Source organism: Branchiostoma belcheri, unplaced genomic scaffold (assembly GCF_001625305.1).
Source record: "Branchiostoma belcheri isolate BF01 breed outbred unplaced genomic scaffold, Haploidv18h27 scaffold102, whole genome shotgun sequence".
NCBI lineage: Eukaryota > Metazoa > Chordata > Leptocardii > Amphioxiformes > Branchiostomatidae > Branchiostoma > Branchiostoma belcheri.
The window spans coordinates 890807-914943 of record NW_017802403.1 but is presented as its reverse complement, the minus strand read 5'-3'; the positions used below and the strand labels follow the sequence as shown (position 1 = coordinate 914943).

Below are 24137 nucleotides of genomic sequence, written 5' to 3'. Positions count from 1 at the left end.
TAGTGCGCGGAAAAAAGTGACGAAGGGGTTCCGATGGTTAATGTTTGAGTTTACATTTCTCATAATCTGCTGCAAAATGGTATTAACTACTAACATGGCTGGAAAGTGTAAGAAGTGGCGTGTTTTGGGTGAAAATTGATTTCGGGCCCGAGGCTTACTTCCGGGTGTCCTTCCGCCCTGAGCGCGGTGCTTCGGTTTGACCTAAATATGCCTTGTATGCGTTCTGGGGGTGCTGTCGCTATGCCTCGCGCGACGGGCTATTGTGATAATCTCAGTGTTAGGATTTTCTTTATACTTTTCTTAATAATACATAAGGGTTTTCTCTTTCCGACCATATAAGTCATATCGGTGGCTAAAATCTGGGTGATGGGTTTAATCACACGTGAAAATAGCCAATTTTTGGCATCATTTTTCATCAAAAAATTCTTTTTCCCCCTAAAATTTACTAAAATGTGAGAGGTGAAAGAAATTGATATTCTATTGTTCTCGTAGCTAGAGGGATATCCTTCATTTGCAAACAGAGTGTTTTGGCTTAAGAGGTATTTCCTGAAAGAGACGGTCGCTAGAGTTGAGGGTATGCAGAATCGAATTGAGACCCAAAATAAACTGGGGTGTGCCCCCCTAAGGAGGTTTTTCCCTGAAAACTAAATGGTATTCAACATAACTGTACCAAAAGTGTTTATGACAGAATATTATGGTGTACTAAGTCTTATGTTGCCCATAGCAACACCGGTGACGTCATAAAATGACGTCAAGATATCCGCCATCTTGGATCATGAATGTTGAATTTTTAAAAATAGTTCTTTTTCATGATAAAGCCTAAAATACATTGTAAACATACTAAAGACCTTCATTTAAATCTTTTTTGGAAAAAGAAATGGAAGTATTGATGAAATTTTAATGAAAATAACCTATATATACCTGTTCTAATGATATGGTCCGCCATCTTGGATTTTGGCCCATGACGTCATCAAATTAGCATAAATTATGCATATTTAATGATAAAATTTACATAAAATTATATGGGATGTTATTAATATTAGAAACCATGAGTAACTTGACATAAAACCCATAAAATTCTATTGTTGAAACAAAAAGTACTAAATTTAGCAAAAAATGCCTGTCAGAAACCCGTTGCCATGGCAACACAAAAAATTATTATTTTATTCCAATGATAAAGAATTGTTGCCAACAATATTTTAGGAAAAGTCACCAAGTTTGGCCGCTCTACGGCTAGCCGTTCAGACGCTAGGTGACATCAAAGTTGCCGCTGGCACTTTTAGCCCCCCCCCGGTCTAGGTAGGGTTAATGTTGAGCATAAAATGCTCCAACACGGCAAAACACAGAGAAAAGCAAGCTGTGTAACGTCAACAGGATCATTCCGATGCCTTCTAGTCCTATGCAAATGAGGGTTACCCTCGTATTTTCGCATTGCATTCTGGGGATAAAAAACTGGTGAATACGTCGATTCCAAGATATCAGATACTGCAATTTTGGCTGTAAATGTTTTTTTTTTCTGTACCATTTTCTCTCCTACAGGCATGATGAATACCATTCGCCAACAAGTCAATGACAACAGCAAGAGAATCCTCACCATTGAGAGGAAGTACAAGGAGAGCCAGGGACGACTGGAAGACGATATAGTCAAGACGATGGACCCTAAGGTTCTGGCTCTAGACGGGAGGTTGGAGGCAGTCCTCAATACAACCAACGAAAACTCGGAGGCGGTTCTCAGTAACAAGAACGAGAGATCGCAAATGCTGGGAATGGTGAATTCCATTTCTTTGAGAGTGGGAAGTGTGGAGAACAGGACTGTCAGTCTAGCCCAAGAGCAGGAGGATCTGAGAGTGAATTCGCCGTGTGGTGCATGTAGGGCAGCGCTTACGGAAGAAATCGTAAGCACGGTCATGAGTCGACTACAAGAGGCAAGAGGTAGGAGCTAATATCGTATTATTAATATAAAAGTCTATTGCAAATACATGCCCGCGGGCTAATTGCAGTTACAAACAACATAAGAAAGAAAATACAGTCGTGTGTCAGACTATATCTACGTCTAGCATTATACTATACTCTACAACATACATGGTACTAGTTTTACTGGGTTTGACTTCTTCTTTTTAGGCAATGGAAGACGAATTTACCCACTTCTTCTATAAGATGTAGGTTCTTTGATTTTTTTTTTTTTTTGATCGGCCAGGCTGCTTCGATTAACGAAAAACAAATAATTTACATCAGTAATATACGCAAAGAGTTTCAATTATCAATTCTGCCGCCTTTTTTGTGCTTTGTTGTCTTTTATATCATAGTGTTCGTTTCATAAAACTATCCGGCCGGGCCCCGTTTTGGAAATGTGACCCCAGCATAAGAAAGGCTTTTGAGGCCTGCGCCCACTTTTATCTCAGATAGCACCTGAACGGCTTGGGCTATATGCTAGGTGACTTGTCCTAAAATATACCTGGAACTGGTTAGATAATAAATTAGACATATCTGCCGGCTGCCGGCGTCATGAAGCCGAGCGTTCGCCGTCTGTCAGGGTCACAATTAAATGATCCTTTTTACGGCTCCCTGTCGGGGCCTGGTTGTGCTCCGACCGGCGTTTAGGCGACAATTCTGCGACCGCGTGGGGCCAAAAATAGGCCGGCAGCCGTCGGGAAGCCCGCCGGTCTCCGTCCAGGTCCCGTTCGGTAGTGCCAAATAACAGGCCGAAAACCCGCCGAGCGGGCCCCTTGGTTGAATTGTGATCTAGGCTTAACCTGGTAACTCTCTCACACAGAGTGGCCGACTGGTACCTACGGTCTACCCCGGACGAATACAGGCTGTCCCGAGGCGGCAGGCGTGACCTGGCGTACGGGCGTCCGTAAGCATGACACCGAAGACGACGACGCCAGCAACCAATGGACACACGGCCTGCATTTTGATGGTGGATTCTGGAGGGGCGACATGCTACAAAAATTCTGCATGAAGGTGGGTGAAGAATGGATGAATGGATGAATGGATGAATGGATGAATGGATGAATGAATGAATGAATGAATGAATGTACGGATGAATGAATGAACGGACGAACGAACGGATGAATGAACGAACAAATGAAAGAACGAACGAACGAATGAATGAATGAACGGACGGACGGACGAACGAACGAACTAATGAATAAATAACCTTTATCGTACGTTTGTGCTCTAACAAGCTAAGTACATGTCATGAATAGACAAGGAAAAGGATGCAGCAATGACACTTAAACTATAAATACTGAAGTGATCAACTATTTACATGTTCAACTTCTAGCTTCTTGACGCAGTTATAGATGTACGAGCATATAGATATAAAATACATGGTTTTTCAAGGTTCATAAGAAATGATACAACGTTTCTTAGAAGTTTTCACAGAGTATATACGTAACCTGTTCTATTTCATACAAAGCGTTTAATTAATTGAGGCTTCTGAAATACACTGTGTCCCGCTTCGGCTAGCGTGCGAACGATACTTTAACATGTTTCCTGGTTTACTGCCTGTCTTCTGAAATTAAAAGTCGGTGTTGACAGCAACCTGAAATATTGGTATAGGCAACCGAACTTGTGGCTTAAGTTGCCTATCGGGCCACCCGAGGAAAACGTATTTTGAACCCTGCATGTATCGTCCGATGTTGTATTAAATATGATTTTCTTTCGTTCTCTGTAGACTATCTCAAGTGACGGATCTGGGAGCTGGCAAAGTGGTAGTTACTGTATCTTCAAGAAAAGCTCGTGCCCGCCAGGTACGTATTGTTAATAATCGTATTAATAAAGGCCACAGCAAGTAATTTTTATGGATGGCATGAGCGCGCGCATTTATTTTCGCCTTATTTTGAAAAACAAATTTTGTTGCCTTCCGACAGTGGTCAACATGCTAAAAATGGGCAAAGATGTCTGATACTATGCCGGAAGGTGGCAGATAAATATGAAGAGAGGATACCAGATAAGGCTCTGATTTAATGTTTTGTCTTTTACTTTGATGAAGTGATGTATTAGCCTGAGTACCATCGTTCGTACGTAGTTTCCGCCCGCTTCTTAAATAATGTCGCTGGTGGCAACCAAGAAAAAAACATAAAGCAATAGAAAGGAAAGTTTCCATCTGACCCAAATTTATGTTACCTATCAGTAAAAAAAAACAACAATGGCGTTGGCAGATAAACACGTTCCAACTTTCATAGCTATATACATCATTGAATTGAGGTCTGCTTGCGCTGTTCAGTGAATAATTCTGAACGCAACCTTCTTTGCAAAGGTAATACGGATGTTGTATTTTTTATGAAAACAGCAAAAACATAAATACATACAAGATGACGTCGCACTCAAGTTCCATGGAACTTATATTAACGGCGAAATCTACACAAAATGATTAAACAGAGATATACTGATTACATGGACAAATAAACAAATATACAAAATCTGAACAAGCTAATTGGGGTTTAGTGAATGGAATTCAACGAGCGCAAGTCCCAAACCCTACCCCATAAAATTACTGATAGGATACGAGTAGAATAATTGAAGTCGAAAAGATTAATCAGATACCTACATTTTGTTGATGAAATTCTGGGTAAAGCTCTTAATTTTACAATTAGCCTCAAAACTGCAAAAGGATATCCGTAAAGTAAAAGAGTAAAAGATATTTTAAAGAACTATCAGATAAGGAATTTACGTCCAAAATGTGTCCGACTACCCTTGAAAGTTTGCCGAAAAGAAGAATACGCTGATAAGTGTAAACTGGGATGTTGTGTTTGTTTTTTTAGGTTTCCAATCAGGTGAGCTCTTTTGGGACGATGAAGACGACGACAACGGAAACTATCGGAGTGGTGTACTGCCTGACGGGATTTACAACGGGAACACCCTGATCAGATACTGCTGCCGTAACGACGGGAGCGCCAGCAGCCCCATCTCTCTACCTACCGGCAGTCCGTTCTACCTCTTCCGCTACAGACAGGGCTGTCAGAGGGTGAGGATTGGGTCACACTTGATTAATAATTTTTTAAATGACGATTTACCACATTCGTGGAAGGATTGACATAACAGGTTAATATCACCTCTTCAAACATGTCAACCCAAAGACTCCATTTGCATAATTATAAAGCAGGAAATAGTGGTATATGTACATGTAATAAATGTAATCTATGCCAGGTGGAACATCAACAGATACCAATTATCCAAATAGTAACCTAATTTGCATAATCAAGATAAAATTTCTGAGATTGTAAATGATGACAATTATATATTTGGACATGTTAAATTTAACTGAAACATCACTATATATAATGCTAAAATTACCATTTACATAATTCATGAGACGTGTTGAAATGAAATACAACATGTATTGCCAAAGGTTACATATTCACACCCAAATATTGTAATTTAAGTCAAGAAGACCATAAAAAATCCAGATTAGATTATTTTAATTATGAACTTATGAGACAATTCCCCCTAAATGCTCTGCATATTACATGGAGTTATGGAGTCCTTTAATTCTTGTAACAGTTTGTCTTTCTTTGTATAAAGATCCCATACTGTCGCAACATATTCAACAGTATGCTTACAGTAAGGGCTACGGAAAATTAAACATAGTATGATAGATATTTTATTTTTTTTCGTTTGCAGGTTGCTGATATGAATGTCAGAGAGGAGTTCTTCCGTTGGGATGATGAAGATGATGATAATAAAAACCGTCGCCAGGGGGCGTATCCGTACGACGACGGTGGAAGCAGGGACCACCGACTCCACTACTGTTACTATTCGTAGTTTTTGTTTTTTTATTCGGTCCAGATACGACAGAAATGTATCACCTGTAGATCATGAGCATAATTCTTAGGCCACAGCAAGTAAATTATATGGATGACATCCCCAGCAGACGGGCGAAAAAAAAACAAGGTTCCTACATTTTACAATTTTGACTCAATCACTGTACAAATGGTTTTGATTCAGTGGAAACATCGCACATACACAGCCAACATCACATATCACTTCATCAAAGTAAGAAAAAAAACATTAATTCAGAGCCTTTTCTTGTCTCCTCTCTTTATAGTTATCTGCCATCCACCTTCAGGCATGGCAACAGACATCTTTGCCCATTTTTGGCATGGTGACCACTGTCAGAACGAACAAGATATCTTGTTTTTTCCCCCGAAATCAGAAATTAATGCGCGCGCTGATGTCATCCATAAAAATTATTTCCTGTGGCCTTAGTCTCAGCAATGACAAAAATAATTGCTAAGGTGATGGTGTGTGGGCTGCTATGCATTGAAAGAGAGACGAGATCTTGTAGATATAGACGTAACACAGTAGAGTGGCACTTTTTTCTCCTACACGTGTACCTCAGTTATCTAACGTTGTGGATTTGGCCCATGTAGGGCGTGAATATGGAATGGTGTTCATTGTCATAGTCAATGGTATGATTCTACGGGTAATGGTGTGACGTGATTTGGGTATTTCTTAGTTGTTTATTGAATTAGCGTGGATGTAAGGTTTATGATCTGTATCAGTATCAGTATAGCAGGTATAGCCGTCCTTCGGCGTAGCATACCAGCTTCGCAAGCACACGGCGCGGCGGCAGCTGGCTACGTTACACCGTACGACTTGTTACACCTAACCCTTAAACACCTAACTTTAAACATTGTTTAAAGCTACCCAATATTAATGCCCCTACTGTTCTTGGTGACGTTGACAACGAGTTCTACTCTGCGATACAAAAATGTAGCTCTAAGAAAGAATGAGTTTTTGAACACCTCAACTCCCGGTTAACTCTGGTACTTGAATGTGTGATTTTTTTTCTTTTCTGAACTGGTATTACCATTAACCCTACCTAGACCGGGCTTTTTTTGACATGGGGGGACCGGGGGGGGGCTCTTTTGACCCCCCCCTAAGAACTCGCGAACGGTATGTCGTATGACCACCAAATTTTCAGAGAATGGTGTACTAGTGAAAATTTATCATATCTACAATTTTTATGTCGTTATGACGTAATATGACGTCATTATGACGTCATTAATGTGATTTTATTGGCCAAAACCGTCTAAATAGGTTTTTCCCTGAAAACCTCCCTGGTATACAACATAACTTTACCAAAAGTGTTTATGACAGAATATTAGTGTGTACTAAGTCTTATGTTGCCCATAGCAACACCGGTGACGTCATGAAATGACGTCATGCATATTTAAGATATCCGTCATCTTGGATCATCAATCTTGAATTTTCTAAAAATAAGTTTTTTTTCATGATAAAGCCTAAAATACATTGTAAACATACTAAACACCTTCATTCAAACCTTTTTCGTAAAAAGAAATGGAAGTATTGATGAAATTTTAATGAAAATAACCCGTATATACCTGCTCTAATGATATGGTCCGCCATCTTGGATTTTGGCCAATGACGTCATCAAATTAGCATAAATTATGCATATTTAATGATAAAATTTACATAAAATTATATGGGATGTTATTAATATTAGAAACCATGAGTAACTTGACATAAAACCCATAAAATTCTATTGTTGAAACAAAAAGTACTAAATTTAGCAAAAATGCCTGTCAGAAACCCGTTGCCATGGCAACACAAAAAATTGTTATCTTATTCCAACGATAGAGAATTGTTGCCAACAATATTTTAGGAAAAGTCACCAAGTTTGGTCGTTCTATGGCTAGCCGTTCAGACGTTAGGTGACATCAAAGTTGCCGCGGGCACTTTTACCCCCCCCCCCCGTCTAGGTATGGTTAAGTATAGTTAATATATATGATGCAATTAACTGGACAGTAGTATGCACGTAATTCAACTTCAAAGTGTATACGGTGTCAGAATATTGAATTCATGGTCGGTACTTATAATAACCTCATATGTTAAGACGTTAGATGCCTCAGATGTTAAGGCTTCATTTCCCATTGGTTAACAGGCCGTAACCTCAAAAGGAGCTGATTATTAGAATTACCGACCACTTTTTGGACCATACCATTTTACAGGGGACAGGACACTAACTGTAGTGTTGACTTGTAGTATCTATCTATTGAAAAACGTATTGTAGTTTAGTTTGAAAATACAACACATTTAAAAAAAAACTATCAATAAAATTTAAACCGAAAAAAAGACTTCATTTGACACCACCACTTAAAGTGACACCGTTTCAATGTCATGTGGTGACTGCAGACAACCATTATATATTTCCACTCTCGCCTAGGTGATTGATAAGAATTGGGTGGTAAAGACCTCGGCTACGCTACAGTGATCGGGTGCCTCACTCTCAAACCCCTTCATCCCTATCCACAATCCTTATCCTTTCTTCGTCTAAATTGGCACATTATGAAGATCCTCACCAAACAAAAAAACTTAAAAAAAACAAAACAAACACAGCCATGTAGACGATTCCCTCCTTTTTCACAATGCAATGATTTAAATAAAAGGATGTCCGTAACTTTACAATCTCCTATTTATTGATTTCTTTGAAACACATTTCTTGACATTATGCCCTAAAAATAAATTCGTTTTCTTTGTCATTCTGGATCATTTCAAAGTGCCAGTAAACGTTACTCTGCCAACACATTAAGCACGAGCGCCACAAGACATGCGAGCAGGATGTGAACTGCAGCTTGATGGGCCTGTAGTGCCGTAGACCCGCCGACGGGACCAGGAGTCGGTGTAGCGGTCAGGCTACAGACGTCTTCCGCCGTCAGTCTGACTCCGCGTGGGAAGGAGGCGGCAGGCTGTTCCAAGGCGGCCTGTTTCAATGGAAAACTAGATAAGTAACATTTGCAAAGCAAATGCATAATGTTCACCTTCGGACATGGTCTGCCCTGTTAATTTTTACTCAAACACATTCATATACTTGTACTACGAGTATGTAATGTGACAGGAGTGGAGCAGACCATGTAATTATAACATTATGTAACCCAACACCAGTCACCATGGTGACAGACGTCAACAAATCATGTCATTGGCCAGGTCAGAGGTTAGTGTTTGGAACAGAAGGGGAAGAAACTGAGTAAAAATAATATGTTTTCCTTGGTAAACATAAATATACTACATTTACATGATTTATTTTAGGGAAAAGAGACTGTCATCAGAACACTTTGATGAATGTCAGACATCCAAAAAATGTGACACAAAAGAAAAAAAAATTACTCAAGCAACCCGATAGGTTTTGAAAGGTATCAGACGTTTCATTGGCTACATTTTGTTAGTATGGTCATTCGTCATTTTATTATACAGAGATACTTCCCAAAACATACACCATAGGCCAACAATGCTTATGCGAGGTTAGATGCTCTTTAGTAGTGGATATCCCGATCGGATTCTTTAACGAATCCGATAGAGAGTGATCAGAAATTTGTTCACGTATTTGGGTCGTTTCTCAATGTTAAAGTCCTAGAAATAAAGTGATTCCAAATGGAAATGGATCAAGGTTGAAAAGTCTTGTGTGCTTTTTAAAAAAGGGATATCTTAAATGTACCGGCGTATCTCCGAATGAATAGGGAAAAATGGTCTTACAGTGTCAACGTTGGACTCCGCACTTCCGGCGCAATACGAGTAGAATGTTGAATTCATGAGGTGTTCGGAAAAGTCTCGTGCTTTCTCGCGAGACCACGGAACTGCCTCCATCACCTCCTTGTAGGTCTTGTTAACCATGTGTTCTGGTGCGGTGATTTGGACATCCCAATAATTGTCATATTGACTGTAAACACAAAATGACAAAAGAATTAATTGCCACTTAAAGAATAAGGCTAAATATGCACTTAAGAACACTACGTGTTGGGGCAATGTCATCTGAACTGTTTAAAATCTCATTTCAAATATTTGAAAGTCACAAAAGAACATTTTTCCTGATAAACTCAAACTACGAAGCAACCTTACACTAGACATTGCAAATACCAGGGAATTACACATTTACAACTTCAAACACAAAGACAACGCTCATCTTAGTGCTACTTGTCATGTTACTATGTACTTACTGAGGTCTCGACCATTGAATAGATGAATGTATGGTTATGGACCTTAATGTCCGGGACATACGTCATTTTATATAAATACAGAAATATACCTACGCTTGTTTAAATACATTTGAAAGCCTATCAGTGGCAAACTACATTTATGTGCCACTTGTCTTGTCTGAATAATGAATTAAGGCATTTCATATTGATCACAACCAATAATTTATTTACAGGCTTACACGTATTACGCAGGTGTTAAAAAGATTGCAAAAACAAGGAAAAACATATATTCAACAACTTAATTACAATTTATTACAGTGTGAGGAGTGCTTGATTTTAATACGCACATTTCAAAGCTCTCAACTCCAGCGAAGCGAACGGTATGGTCTATGTTAGGCATGCTTTCGCATATATTCATGTTAAACCTCGGGTAGTACAGGAAGAAGCTCTCACACATCTCATCTGGTGTACCCAGTCCACCCTAGAAAAAAACAAACAAACAATTAAACAGAAAAATAAACAGAATAATAAAATTGTCGATGTATATTTCTGACATTTATGTATTTCGTTTGGCACCAGGTATTAATTTGCAAGGTAACCTTCTTTAAAGGAAAATTTTTAAAAAATTACAGCGTAGCTTTACTATACGCTACAAATTCACGTCCATGTATGGGATACCAGAAAACCGAGTGCGTTATCTCGGCTCCCGCATACAGGGAGCACATGAGAAAATCTCGGCGGCCACAGGAATAGTTATTATCTCCATAATGTACTTTTATCAATATGTTAACAATCCTCTCGAAAAAATACAAGAAGTAGGCTTTCATTTCATGTATCACAAGTATGTGTAGAATCTTTTGTAAAGCTACAAGAAGGAGAATACTATGTTTTAGTGGATCACCTTTTCAGCTGGGTAGGCAGTTCAGTACTTAGGAGAGCCTGCATGTAGTCATAAACTTACCTGTAGTCGTACTTGGGTGAATTTTTTGTCTGCTATATACTTCTGATGTTGTCAGGAATGTTGTAGTCTCATGTGACTTTGAGTATCATAATACATGAATTTCATAAGAAAGGCATTTTATTGCATTATTACCATTATTTAGCTATGACTGCTTGTACTAGGTTACTTTTGGAAGCCATGTATAATAAGTGAGACCAGTATATCAGTAGGGTCTGGAAACCCCAGTACAGGGAGCATGTATAGGCCAGAATGGCCAGCAGGACAAGGGTTAATGCAATTAACTATACGGCCAATGTTGAAGAAAAAGGGAACTCTACTTACATATGTGACAGTATCTTTGTGTGCTGAGTTGTAGATGCACTCGTTAATCAGAGTGTCTCCCTGTAAATTATAGTACAGACTTAACCCATTACTGGAAAATTTCGGTCTGGTAGAAATAATTATATTTGAACATACATGGAATACATTTATGATTACAAACAAAAGTACACACCATAGTTAAATATGCAAATGTTTTATAGAAATACATGCTAGCTTTAAATTACTATCAAGTGGTCAATTAAAAACATTTAAGATCTAATTGTTAATACTTTAAAGTTGCAGTATATCTTTTCCCCTTCTTCAAAGCTTTAAATTTAATATTAAAGTCAATTCAGAATAAAGAATGCCACTTTTGGGAAAACTGGTCAGTTAATTGATTATTTACCTGAAGGAAACACGTTAATTATAAAAAAAAATAACATAGCATACAGTGACTTCCTCCTTTAGCACACTGGTGTTCTGCAGGTTTATTATAAATTATAAAATGATAAAAATGAATAACATATTATACCGGATAGACAGTGACTTCCTCCTGCAGCATCCTGGTGTTCTGCAGGTTGAAGTCATAGTTGTCATCTTGCGCGATGACTGTCTCCACACCTTCATGGATCAGCCTGGTGTTCAGTCTGACGCCCAGCAGATGAGAATGCAACATAACCCCGATAATCTTGATGGGTTCACCGAGCTCCTCTAAAAACTACCGGTAAAATAGGTCAAACATAGTTACTCATTGACAATCAACTGAATATGGATTTGGAAATGGTCAGACGCTTCAACGTATCTTGAATGTCTTCACCGACGTACAAGTAAAATTGGTTGTGCAGCGATCTCTACGTGTTGGACAAGATGAGGCCTTTAGAAAAGGAAACGCATTATACAGAATTGGAGAAAAAAATCTAAAAATTTACAATAATGATTAAAAAACATATCCGTGAATAGTTTCATCAGGTTGGTAGGTTACTGAGTACACAACAAAGTGTTTTGCTTCGGTGACCATCTGACACCTTCCTCAGGGCAATTTTGACTGGTTCACATCGGATTGTAGACACAGTTCCCTCAAATGTTCTCTCAATGGACAAACTCCCTTGGCATGCTTATCTCTCTATCTGGCCGATTTCTACTCTTACCAGCCGCCTCCCCAAGCCTGGTAAAGGCTAGTACTCACTGCGGTTAGACACTGTGAGTTGCAGAACCCGACAGATGTAAAGTCCACGGCATGAGGAGGGATGACGTGATATTTGTTCACAATCACGCCGACCACAAAGGTTCCTACATCGTTATCTCTCAGGTCAGGTGTGTACGTCATTCTGACGCCGGAACTGTCGTGAATTCCTGTGGACGTGTGTGTAAGATTTAATGTTATTTTGACAGAATAACATTAATAACAAATAATGTATAGTACTACGCATACGTATTTACTCCAATACGTTGCAAATAGACTAAATAGGTTCAAATTAACCTTTATGCAAAGAAAATCGAAGTAGTGATGAACTTTTAAGAAAAATAGCTCGGATTAACCTGATCTAATGATATGGTCCAACATCTTGGATTTTGGCCATTGACTTAATAAAATAAGCATAAATTATGTATATTTATTAATAAAATTACATTAAATTATATGAGATGTTAGTAACTTTATATAGCATGTGTAAATTAACATTAAATCCTAAAAATTCATCGTTTAAGCCCAAATAACTGATATTTGAAAAAAAAGAAACCCATTGCCATGGCAACACGAAAACTTATCATCCTAGCTAACTGCTTTGAAATTGTTGCCAACAATATTTTGGTTCGGTGGCCCAACGGCAAGCCGTTCGGACGTTATACGACATCAAATTAGCGCGGGCACTTTTACCCCCCCCCCGTCTACATAGGTTGAAAGGCTTTCAAAGTAGTTTTATTTATAAATTGTAAGAAAAACAAAAAAATTCCATACCTGACATCAGCTGCGGGTTGTCGTAGTGGACCTCCATGAGCAGATGGCCCCCGTTCTCATCGTCATCGATGGGGTAACCAACGTGCTCGGGATAAACCACGTCCTGTAGGGGAGGCAAGAAACATCGTTGTTTTTTACTTAGGCATAAACAACTACAGTAGGGTTGTTTTTGCATCCGATACATGCAAAATTGTCGCCGAGGTCTATCTCAGTTCGGACAAAATTACTCCATAAAACTAAGCATTTTTGTGTGTTGCGTTACTAGCTTTTATAAAAATAGGTTTTAACATATGCCATGTCATACACCTATGATATACGCAAATGATGATACGCCAAAAAGCAGTTACTCAAGCAACTGGATATGATTTTGGAAACGGTCAGACGTTCCAGCTAGAATCCACTAGCTTTCATCACTGACGATTTTTCCAAAATCATATCCAGTTGCTTGAGTAACTGCTTTTTGGCGTATCGTATTGCCTAGATGTCTAACCTTCATCGACGTACAGATGATAATGATTAAGTACAGAAAGCCATCCATCCATTCATTAATTTACTCCTTAATGTATTCATTTATTTGTCCGTTTAACTTTAATCATTCATTCATTCATTCATTCATTCATTCATTCATTCATTCATTCATTCATTCATTCATTCATTCATTCATTCATTCATTCATTCATTCATTCATTCATTCATTCATTCATTCATTCATTCATTCATTCATTCATTCATTCATTCATTCATTCTTCCATCCACTTCTTACTCTGAACCTACCCCTCCGCCGATGCCCCATGCCATGACGAGGCTCCCTTCGTAGCAACCATACCAGTCCTGAGGCATGTTGGGAGATTGACACTCATGTCCCGGATGTTCCAAGGGTGTGATGGTGATGTTCGGGTTCGTTTTGCACTTGTAGATCAACACATGATGGAACACGCCTTCATTACCCGGGGTAACGATAGGTGCTACCTGTTACAAGATATAAGATTAAATGTAAATATTATAAGACGGAAAGCAGAGCATTTGACAATTCTTGTAATGATATGCATGATATCTCATCGTGTAACTTGCAAATTGTGCCATGGTAGTGGTTGTGACATGTTACAAAAATGACGACATCAGAAAACAATTATTTAGCACTGTGTCCAAAATCCTCCCTTACTTCCCCACCATTCCCTACCACAAAAAAAAAAAAACAATTTTACTACTAAAATCAAAGAACCCACATATTAAAGAAGAAGTGGGTAAATTCGTCTTCCAGTGCCTAAAAAGAAGAAGTCAAACCCAGTAAAACTAGTACCATGTATGTTATAGAATATAGTATAATGCTAGACGTAGATGTAGTCTCACATACCACTGTATTTTCTTTATTATGTTGTTTGTAACTGTAATTAGCTCTCGGGCAAGTACTTGCAATAAACTTTCTATTACAAAAGAATAGTAAACTATTCTCCATCGCTAAAGCTATTTAGCAGCAGATGAAATAAACAAAAACATTAAAACAGTTTGATTCCCTGTCGGATGCCAACATTTGGAAAACTGACTAATCTTCATGGACTTTATGTCAATGATATTGATACTATACCTTGATAACGTGGTGTTTGCTGCCCAGTTTTGGCAACTCGAACACACGGCACCAATATGTCGTGTCCTTCTGATCAGGAACCAAGACCTGGATCAAAACACAGAACATTGCAAAATGCAGAGGTCGCTACTAAAAAGTGGCAATGATACGACAACAGTAAGCTGTAAGCAATTTTTGATATAATGATAAATCATAAAAATGTAAGATCTTTATTATATTTACCGAAGGAAAATATATTGTTTTTTACCCAGTTTCTTCCTCTTCTGTTCCAAACGCTAACCTCTGACCTGGCCAATGACATAATTTGTTGACGTTGGCTGGTGTTGGGTTACATAATGTTGCAATTTCATGGTCTGCACTGCCCAGAGACCAGAGGGAAAATGCAGGATTATAAGCACTAACTAAAATTGTCTTCACTTTATTTGCATATAAATCAATAGCTTGTACTTATAAAACTGCATTTCCCCTCTGGTCTCTCACTCACTGACGAAAGCTAGTGGATACTAGCTGAAACGTCTGACGTTTAAAAGTTATATCCAGTTGCCTGAGTAACTGCCTTTTGGCGAACCCTTACGTTGTTCATGAGTAGATCCAGTGAGTAGGTAGTTCCTGCTGTGGCCGTCTCGATGAGTTTCCTGTTGAGGAGAAGTGTGGCCCTGGCCCCCCGGTTCGCCCCGTGGTAGACCGGGCCGTTCTCTCCCGAGTCTTCAGCCGGGTCCTGGTCATGCCACGCCCACAGAACACGCATGGTGTCCTCCTGAACACGACAAAAATGACATAGTAAAAATTTATTTATTTATTTTATTTTTTCATCTTAAAGACACATGGGTGGTCCCTTAACCCTAAACAGTACACCTGGGGTCCGCGCGGACCCCAGCACCATATATTCTGTAATATCTTTTTTGTTTCTAAAGATTTCTTTCTGAAATTTTAGGTAATTGTCACCCACAAAGTTGTCTCTCAATACAGTGCAGAAAACTCCGTTTCTACCATTTGTAAAAAAAATTATATCTGATTTTCTTTTGGGGTCCACGCGGACCCCAGCCGGCTTTCGATCATTATGGATACACTGGCGTTCTTATACATTACCTTATTTCTGTTTTTATATGTTTTTATGCACTCATCGTATGTCTACCAAGTTTTCAGAGAATGGTGTAGTAATAGAATTAGATCTTAATAACTTTGGTGTAATTATGACGTCATATGACGTCAGAGCTAATAATATAGTCGGCCATATTGGATTTTGACCAATGACGTCATCAAATTAGCATATTCTATGCATATTTAAATGATTTAACTTATATTTAATTATGTAAGATGTTATTAATGTTGGAAAAGAAGTGTAATTTAATATATAACTCAGAAAATTTTTATGTTTAAACCAAAATTACTTCTATTTTTAAAAAAACTGCCTGCTAGAAACCCGTTGCCATGGCAACACAAAAAAACATCACCTTACTAGTATTAAACTAATATGAACTTTTTTCCAGAGACATTTTAGGAAAGGTCTCCAAATTTGATACTTCTAGCGCAAGCCGTTTAGCCGCTATCTGAGATCAAAGTTGGGCCTCAAAAGCCCCTTCAGTCTGAAATGGGTTTAAAAATCGGGTATTTCTTCTCGTCTTCTTTTCTTCACCACAAAATAGAAAAAGTTCAAAATGTATGATTTTTGTATGTAATGTGGACACAGAGGTTCCCACATCAGTTTGCAAAACAATGGAGCTGGTAGCATGTTGATAATTTCTAAAAATTAGCAAAAAACTGTTCTGGGGTCCGCGCGGACCCCAGGTGTACAGATTAATCAGTCCGGGAAGGTGTTCTGTTGAGGGTTAAACGTAACAGTGAAATCAAAATACAAGGTCTGTCAGAGGTGAGATGTCAGAGGTCAAACTTGTGTAACAGGATCTTTATTGAAATATGCTATATTTGGCTATATTTAGGTGTTGTAGACTATTTGCCTACTTTCGCGTACAATGTACCGTTTAGAATATCCAGGTTCAATCTGATAGGATTTGTTTTTTTTAATTTAATAAGACAAGACGAGGCTCTGACAAAGTCGTTTCAGTTAAAAAAAGCATGTTATAATAGCTGGCAGCACTACATGTTGTAATCATCATCATCATCATCCACTGTATTCTGCGTCTACAGTCGTGTAGAAATGTCCTGTTGTAATAGTTGCATCATTTAAGTATATTATTTCTAATTTTTTAGCCAGGTTCGTGATATAGAATTTAAAAATGTAGAAACCTTTTTTTGGCCTGCCATGTTTTTTTCGCCCTATCTCATTAGATTTGCAGTCTGCTAAGGATGCCATCCACAAAATGTACTTGCTGTAGCCTTACTCACGTTAATAACGCGGTCCTTCTCGTCACATGTCGTCAGCTCCCTGTTGAACCTCAGGACGGTGTGAGTCCCGTTCTCGTACCCAGACAAAAGCTCCCAGTCCTGGCTCTCGTCCACAGGCGGCTGTGCCTTTGCCTCAGCGTAGCGGTCCTGGAATATAACATGTTAGTAACGACATTGCAGTGTACAAAATACTTTTTTGAACCAGGTTGCCAGTGGGTAAGCTACGGCAAAAATTGGGTAACTACTCCTCAAATTAAGTAATATTACAAACATAAGCATTTGTCAATATTTCTAACAGCCTTTAGTTAACTGATACTAGTAATAGCAATTAATACCTAAAATTAAAAAAAAGCATCTGCCGGATACAGTGGTGCAAGCCACGTGGGCATGATTGGGGGGGGGGGGCATTCTTAATATTCAGGTAGCGCACTGGGCTACCTAGGTTCAAAAAAAGGTTGCCCTAAGTAAAATTTGGTTGTCCGGGGCAACTGGGCAACCAGGTATTTTGCACGCTGCATTGTAGCGTTTTGTAGCGTTAGAAAAACATTCCATGAGTCGTCAACATAACATTCAAATTGATTCAATAGAACATTGCATAAGAACACTGGACAATGAACAAAACGGCTATCCACATCAATATTTACACCTATCTGTGGTTACAGGGAACTGTATATACAATGCGGTCAAAAATATCCGCTCATGTGTGTAGATATGCAAATACTTCACGTTTGGAAATGCATCTACAACAGCGACACCTGTGCTGCAGTGCAATGTGAACCAGTCAGAATTGCCCCGAGGAAGGTGACAAACGGTCACCGAAACGTCGGCTGATTAAAAGACTTGGTTGTGTAGATAGAGTTTCTTTGCTCTTCTTTGCTTTTCTTTACTTACCAACCTGATGAAACTATTTACGGATATTGCATCCTACCCCTAATGGCACCAAGACCCAAAGTTAGGCTAAAACGTTCTGTTAAAACTTTACTTTTTATTAAACAGCTTACGTTGTTTTAGCTGTTTGATTAGTTATTCTGAATCACGGGAAGGGGAGGGGTGGTACGGTAAAAAACACTTTATAGGTGTACATCTATCAGAAAATTAATAGTGATCCATTTTCTTAGCATTACTCAGTGACTGTGGTATTTCTAAGGCCTCTTATCCGTGGTAGGTAAATAGCTATATGCGTAGTTAATGTTTGCTAGCCCTCACTACGCTGCCAAAGTACTCAGAACATAGTTAGACCAGACCGCCTTAATTTTATGGATGACATCCACGCGCCCATTGATTTTTGCCTGTTCGGTAAAGGAAAAAAAAAAAAAAAAAAAAAGGTCACGTCCAGCGAGACTCTGGCCTTGCTCTAGACCTGGGTAGTCCATGGTAGTTAGCGACCAAACGGAGCCGGGCACCCAGGCTACCGAAGCTACACTACTCCAGAACTCAGTAGATACGTACAGTGCCGATTAATAAATTCCGCAAAAAGCCAGCATGTGCCGGCTTGCCGTGAAAGCCGCTATGTATGTACTGCCGCAAATTCACAATACCAGCTTTGTATTCCTGTGGTTTAGTAGCATTTTTATTTTTGGCCGGATTTTTTTTATTCGCCCGCGCGCACTAGTTTGGGGGTCATCCATAAAATTATGTCGGTGTGGCCTTCCTCAAATAGAGTTATGTAACCCAATGACTTCAGAGCAAATAAACCGGGAGGACGTTGACCCTTGCGTTAGATGAGCTTTGATAACACTGATAACACGGTGACCTAAACGCGAATAATTCCATAGTCCTTGTAGCTTACAGACCCTATGTACTTTAATCCTCTACAGATCATGCGTCCACAGCACCGTGCCCGAGGCAAACTGTTTTTTTTAAACAACATAGAAAGAAAGTTTATTGCAAATACATGCCCGAGGGGTAATTGCAGTTACGAACAACATAAGAAAAAAAATACAGTGGTATGTGAGACTATATCTACTTCTAGCATTATACTATATTCTACAACCAACATGGTACTAGTTTTACAGGGTTTGACATTTTAGGCAATGGAAGGCGTATGAAGTAAGAGACACGGGGGACAATGCTAGCACATTGCTAATTTTAGCCTCCATACTGATAAAAAAGAATTTAATCAATAACAAATAATCAAACGCAAAATAAGCATTCCAAAATACCCGAAATAACATTTAAACATTTAAAATGAGTCATTCTATGAAATAAAATGTTTTAGGCAGTTTTGAACATTTAGTCAATTTTGATCCCTAGTTCTTACATATGCGGAGATTATTATATCCAGAACCGTGCCTGACCTTAACCTGGTATCCAGTCTTACGTGATTGGGGTGTCCAGGCAGGTTATGCCTTCGGGGGCTCTAATAGCTTTCCCCGCCCAGTGCAACAGGCCGTCCCGGTAGGAGTGTTACGCTAAAAAAGAGACAGTATGCTTGGGGGATGTTCGTGGAAGGCTATCCCCCAATTTCTCGTGAAATACACACCGGGAAACCTATGTGATGCGGCCGGTCAGAGCTCTTGCGGCCCCAACCACGATCAGACTGGATACCAGTCTAAACCTTAACCCATTCAGGTATAGATTATAGTCTTCACAAGTAACGGCAGGTTACTAGCCTGGTTAACCAGACCGCCGTGAGCTCAGCGCTATCCCTTCGGCGCCGAGAGCGTTTGGGGCCGCCAACCAGGCCTTAATTACCGCGCTTCGGGGGGGGGGGTAGGTTTCTTTGCTCACAACGTCGGCCCCAACAGAAGACTAAGCGTAACACAGGAAGTCAGCGGATACAGGGAAACCAGCTGAAGATAGGTCCGTGGCATAACTCACCTGTGCTTAGTAAAGGCCGGGGCCGAAAAATTACCGCCGAGCCGACCCAAGGTTTGGTACCCAGGCTAGCAGGTTATTACAAGAAATAGCTTGCAGACATAGAACTGACCGTGAGGTGGGCAGTCCCGTCTTTAACCCAGCCGATGACGATGTCAGAACCCGGCATGCCTCCGTTCGGAGACAGACCCAAGCCGACCCACCCTGTCGTCTCTACCCGGGCTTCGAACTCGATCTTATTCTCGTCAAACTTCCAGAACAGCTGGAACTTTCCTTCTTCGTCCAGAGACTCGTGGTGGCTGAAGCCATCGTCAGCTGCTGCTACAAAATTTACACCGTATATAATAGTTGTAGCTGAAACTACAGCACAGAAAAAACACAGAACACCGGCCATTTTGTCTGCTGCAGTTGTACTGATGTAACTAGTTGTTTATGGCCGATGGTTGATTCTTTGATACTCAAAGAATGACGTATGTGTCTCCAAAGTAACCGACCGTAACGACCCCACTATCAGGACGCTCCTAACAAAAGGTTCTAGCTGTCGGTTCAAGCCACATTTAAACATGAGTCATTTGTAGTGAACGAAAAGCAAACAACCAAAAGCTAACAAAGCCGTACTCATTTTGAGGGTGTTTACGGTGCGCAAAGGTTATCCCCATTTGGTGTTGGAGTCGCTCGCTCGGTCACTCACTCACTCATTCATTCATTCACTCACTCACTCACTCACTCACTCACTCTCTTACTCACTCACTCTCTCACTCACTCACTCACTCTCTTACTCACTCACTCACTCACTCACTCACTCACTCACTCACTCACTCAATAATTTATCACGGCTACTAATATTTCTGTACAGTAATCATGGCGTTTTTACCTCTCCACTTGAATGCCTATTTAGTTCTATGGCTGAATGGATCAGGGTTCACGGTGGTAAAATCTGGGCTGTAAAGTTCCCACATTTCATAGAATCCGAACAGTGTTCGATCGTGTTCGATCTGGGCGATTCGAATCGAACCCGCGTTCCATTTCGGGGTCACATGCGGTCATTTACAATAAAGCGGCAAAACAAGCCCTTCTGCCTGAGTGACTCGCAACAGATAAAAAACAACACTTTTCTATAGATTCAAACAGTTTCCAGGACACTACATGTCCGCTATCATTTTTTTGTGGACATGTAACATGTAGCAAAGCTACTGTCGTATCCTTGGGTGACCTTGAATGCTGTAATGATTCTTTACGCCTTTATGAATACACGGTGCACACTTTTGGGAGATATGACATGTCTGCAAAACTCGTTCAAACCTGGAAGCGTGGAGAGTCAAACATACCCCAATTACGGCTCAAAATGACTGTCACGGTTGTCCCGAAAATCGTGCTTTTGGGATTTTTTGAAACATGCGTTTCATTTTGAATTATGGGTAATTGAGTCCTAAAAAAGCCCAAAAATTCGATTTTTTCACCTATTTGTCGACAAAAAATATACTTATAGTCAGAAATTAAAAAAATCCCAAAAGCACGATTTTTCGTCTTATTCCTAGTCGTCGAAAAATATAAAAATCAGTGATCTTGCGTAATATGTGTAGCCAGGTTTGCTCGGTGATTGGCTAAAATATGACGCTGCGAAATCCCGAAAATTATCGACTTTTTAATGAAATACGAAAAAATCATCCATTTAGCGCAAAAAATCACAATTGAATGTATGTCAAGACGATAATTTTATTTTATATCAACGATATTTTCCCTTCGACACTAGTTTGTTTATTTTCAAATGTTTTGCGATTAGCCCAAAATAGCGTCTTGTAACCTGATACTTTATCGAACGCCCCCAGCAATGGGAATGAATGGCCTAGTGACAGACCGCCGTGGTTAGGATCAGGCACGGTTCTCGATATTGTGTCCGTGAACATACATGGACGTCTATTAGCTCCAGACATAGTTTTTGATAACTACCAGTTATTAATTTTATCTTATCTCTTCTTATCTTGTGTTTCTAGTAATATGTTAACAGAAGCGGCGCTAACAATGACAGGGTCAACAGAATATTTAAAAAGAAATCAGTATATTTCTTGCTCTTGTAGCAAACCTATGGTGAACAGGGCAACACAGTTTTATGTAAGTTTCCATGCAGTTTACGTTTACGTTGAAAGTACTGTCATCGTTAAGATGATTTCAAATGTGCAACGTTACGTATTGCTGTTTGCAAACTATAGTTGAAAAACATACCATACACAATAAAAGACACTGAAGCTTTCATATGAGTGTGGCCATTTCTAGTGTATTATTAACTGCATTTGAATATTCAAGTTTACGCCATACACATAGCTTAAGCACGGTTGTATTAGGTCATGATCACGACAGTTATTAAGTGATAAAAATTCTGCGTTATCTGTTTGATTTGATTTATTAAACTGTATAAACGAATATATACAACCAGGACTGCCCATCTAGCCGGAGGCTATTATAAAGGGCTAGCCTTCCCAACAGGACAATAAACAATTAGAAATTATTAATAATGTCGGTTACAATTCAGATGCATTAACAGATACATTAACATGCTATCATATAACGAATGAGCCATTCTCAGTACGGAGTCGGCCTGTGTTGTTAGCCTAATTTCAACAAGCTAACTAAAGGTGCCATTAAAACATTATTGAACATAGACTCATCGTGTTATAGTTTGTTTATTAATACACAAGGTAATACAGCCACATTTTAAGCTTATTATTACATTAATTATGTTAAAATTACAATTAGAAACAATTCAGCCTATTCTGTGTATTTGCCATTTCCCCAAGTTATATGTCAGACACCCTTATTGAGTTTTAGCTTTATTACAAATTATGCTACCTTTTTATACCGTGCTAAAACGTCTTTAACTCTAAAACAATTGTTGTCTTTTCCAAACAAGACAATCTATGTATCAGATAACTCGATTGTTTTGGGTATCTTCTTCCAAACACGAATATCATTTGCACGATTATTATCAGTGTATTATGTACCTTAAAAATGACATATCGTATACATGTATTTTCATGCAATGTTCACGACCACAATGCCAATGTAATCTAATGCAGCAATATATATCTATATATATTTATCATACACATTTCTTCCCAGTGCATGTGCACATGTCACTATTTCTTTATATATACAAAAAATTAAACGTACATAGTCATTGTGTCATGGACTTTTAAAACAGTGGATGCTATTTGATGACTTTAACAATAGCGGGAGATATTCTATTTCTAATATATGTAGAGTAAAACCCACACTTTATTCTGTTGCTACATAATTTATACAGATCGTATACAGTGCATAATTGTTTTTTGAAACCATGTCAGGAACGCAAAACTTATTTATATTTTCAAGTTTTTTTTTTTGTAAATTGCATTTGCTATCAGCAACGTTTTCGCCTTGGTTTCTGAAGTTTATAAGAAAAAAAAAACTTTTTTTCTTAACAACATGCTATTGTGTTAAAAGATAAAACTTTTGTTCCAATACAAGAAATTTTTCTCACCTAGAGCTTTGGACCAATAACTGTTGCACTGGTTCAATCTATTGAAGAAGACATTAGTGACTGGTCGAAAGCCACAGACGAGAACAGTCTTTTACGTTAGAACAACAGTTTTAACGTTTAACATATAATTACCAAGAACACACATGATAATATACTATTATAACCACCATGCATTAATCACACGTAAGGGACATTTTAAAAGCATTGTCGTCATAACAATAAACTAAGAAATCCCCGTTTGTGTTACTAACATTACATTCAAGTTGAACATGCTGATCTCACCACATGGTGCAAGACACGTTGTCTAACCTTATCTGTCTTTCTCCTTTTTCCTCCCACGTGCTTCTCTTTTACAAGACTATCTGTGATGTCAGTCCTTCTGTGGCGTAGCCAATAGGTTTTTCAGGAATATAGGGTGTTGTCATTTGTTCTTCTAATAGATAAAAACAAAGATACAACTTAATTACTATTATTTATTTTACAAATGAATGCGTCATCTGTGTCACCTTGAACGTGACAACTTTACATACTTACCCAATGCTAAATATATGTATAAGATTGTAGAAAGATTAAAAATCCCATTGATAAATTCCAATAAACATAACCATAAATTATACAAGACTTTGCCTTTAATCTGACGTATTCCAACTATTATAAACTTGATGGTTTTTGATCATAATTAACAGGAAATTATTGATAATAAGATACTGAAT

At 38.8% G+C, this 24137-nt stretch overlaps 2 protein-coding genes across 2 annotated transcripts; one reads left to right on the top strand and one right to left on the bottom strand.

The window, feature by feature from the left end:
• Positions 1-1907: 1907 nt before the first annotated feature.
• LOC109474626 lies at positions 1908-5838 on the top strand. Its single transcript, XM_019774977.1, has 5 exons — positions 1908-1932; positions 2774-2964; positions 3680-3755; positions 4770-4972; positions 5629-5838. The coding sequence occupies exons 1-5, from the start codon at positions 1908-1910 to the stop codon at positions 5767-5769; spliced, it is 636 nt and encodes a 211-aa protein (XP_019630536.1). The 3' UTR covers positions 5770-5838.
• A 2572-nt stretch (positions 5839-8410) lies between these two features.
• LOC109475015 (DBH-like monooxygenase protein 1 homolog) lies at positions 8411-20301 on the bottom strand. The gene is made up of 12 exons (XM_019775549.1): positions 20020-20301; positions 17091-17237; positions 15319-15501; positions 14745-14831; positions 13934-14128; positions 13160-13262; positions 12389-12555; positions 11735-11920; positions 11224-11283; positions 10289-10422; positions 9502-9685; positions 8411-8732 (listed from the first exon to the last, which is right to left on the bottom strand). Exons 1-12 carry the CDS (start codon positions 20299-20301, stop codon positions 8541-8543), a joined length of 1920 nt encoding a protein of 639 aa, XP_019631108.1. The 3' UTR covers positions 8411-8540.
• Positions 20302-24137: the final 3836 nt, after the last annotated feature.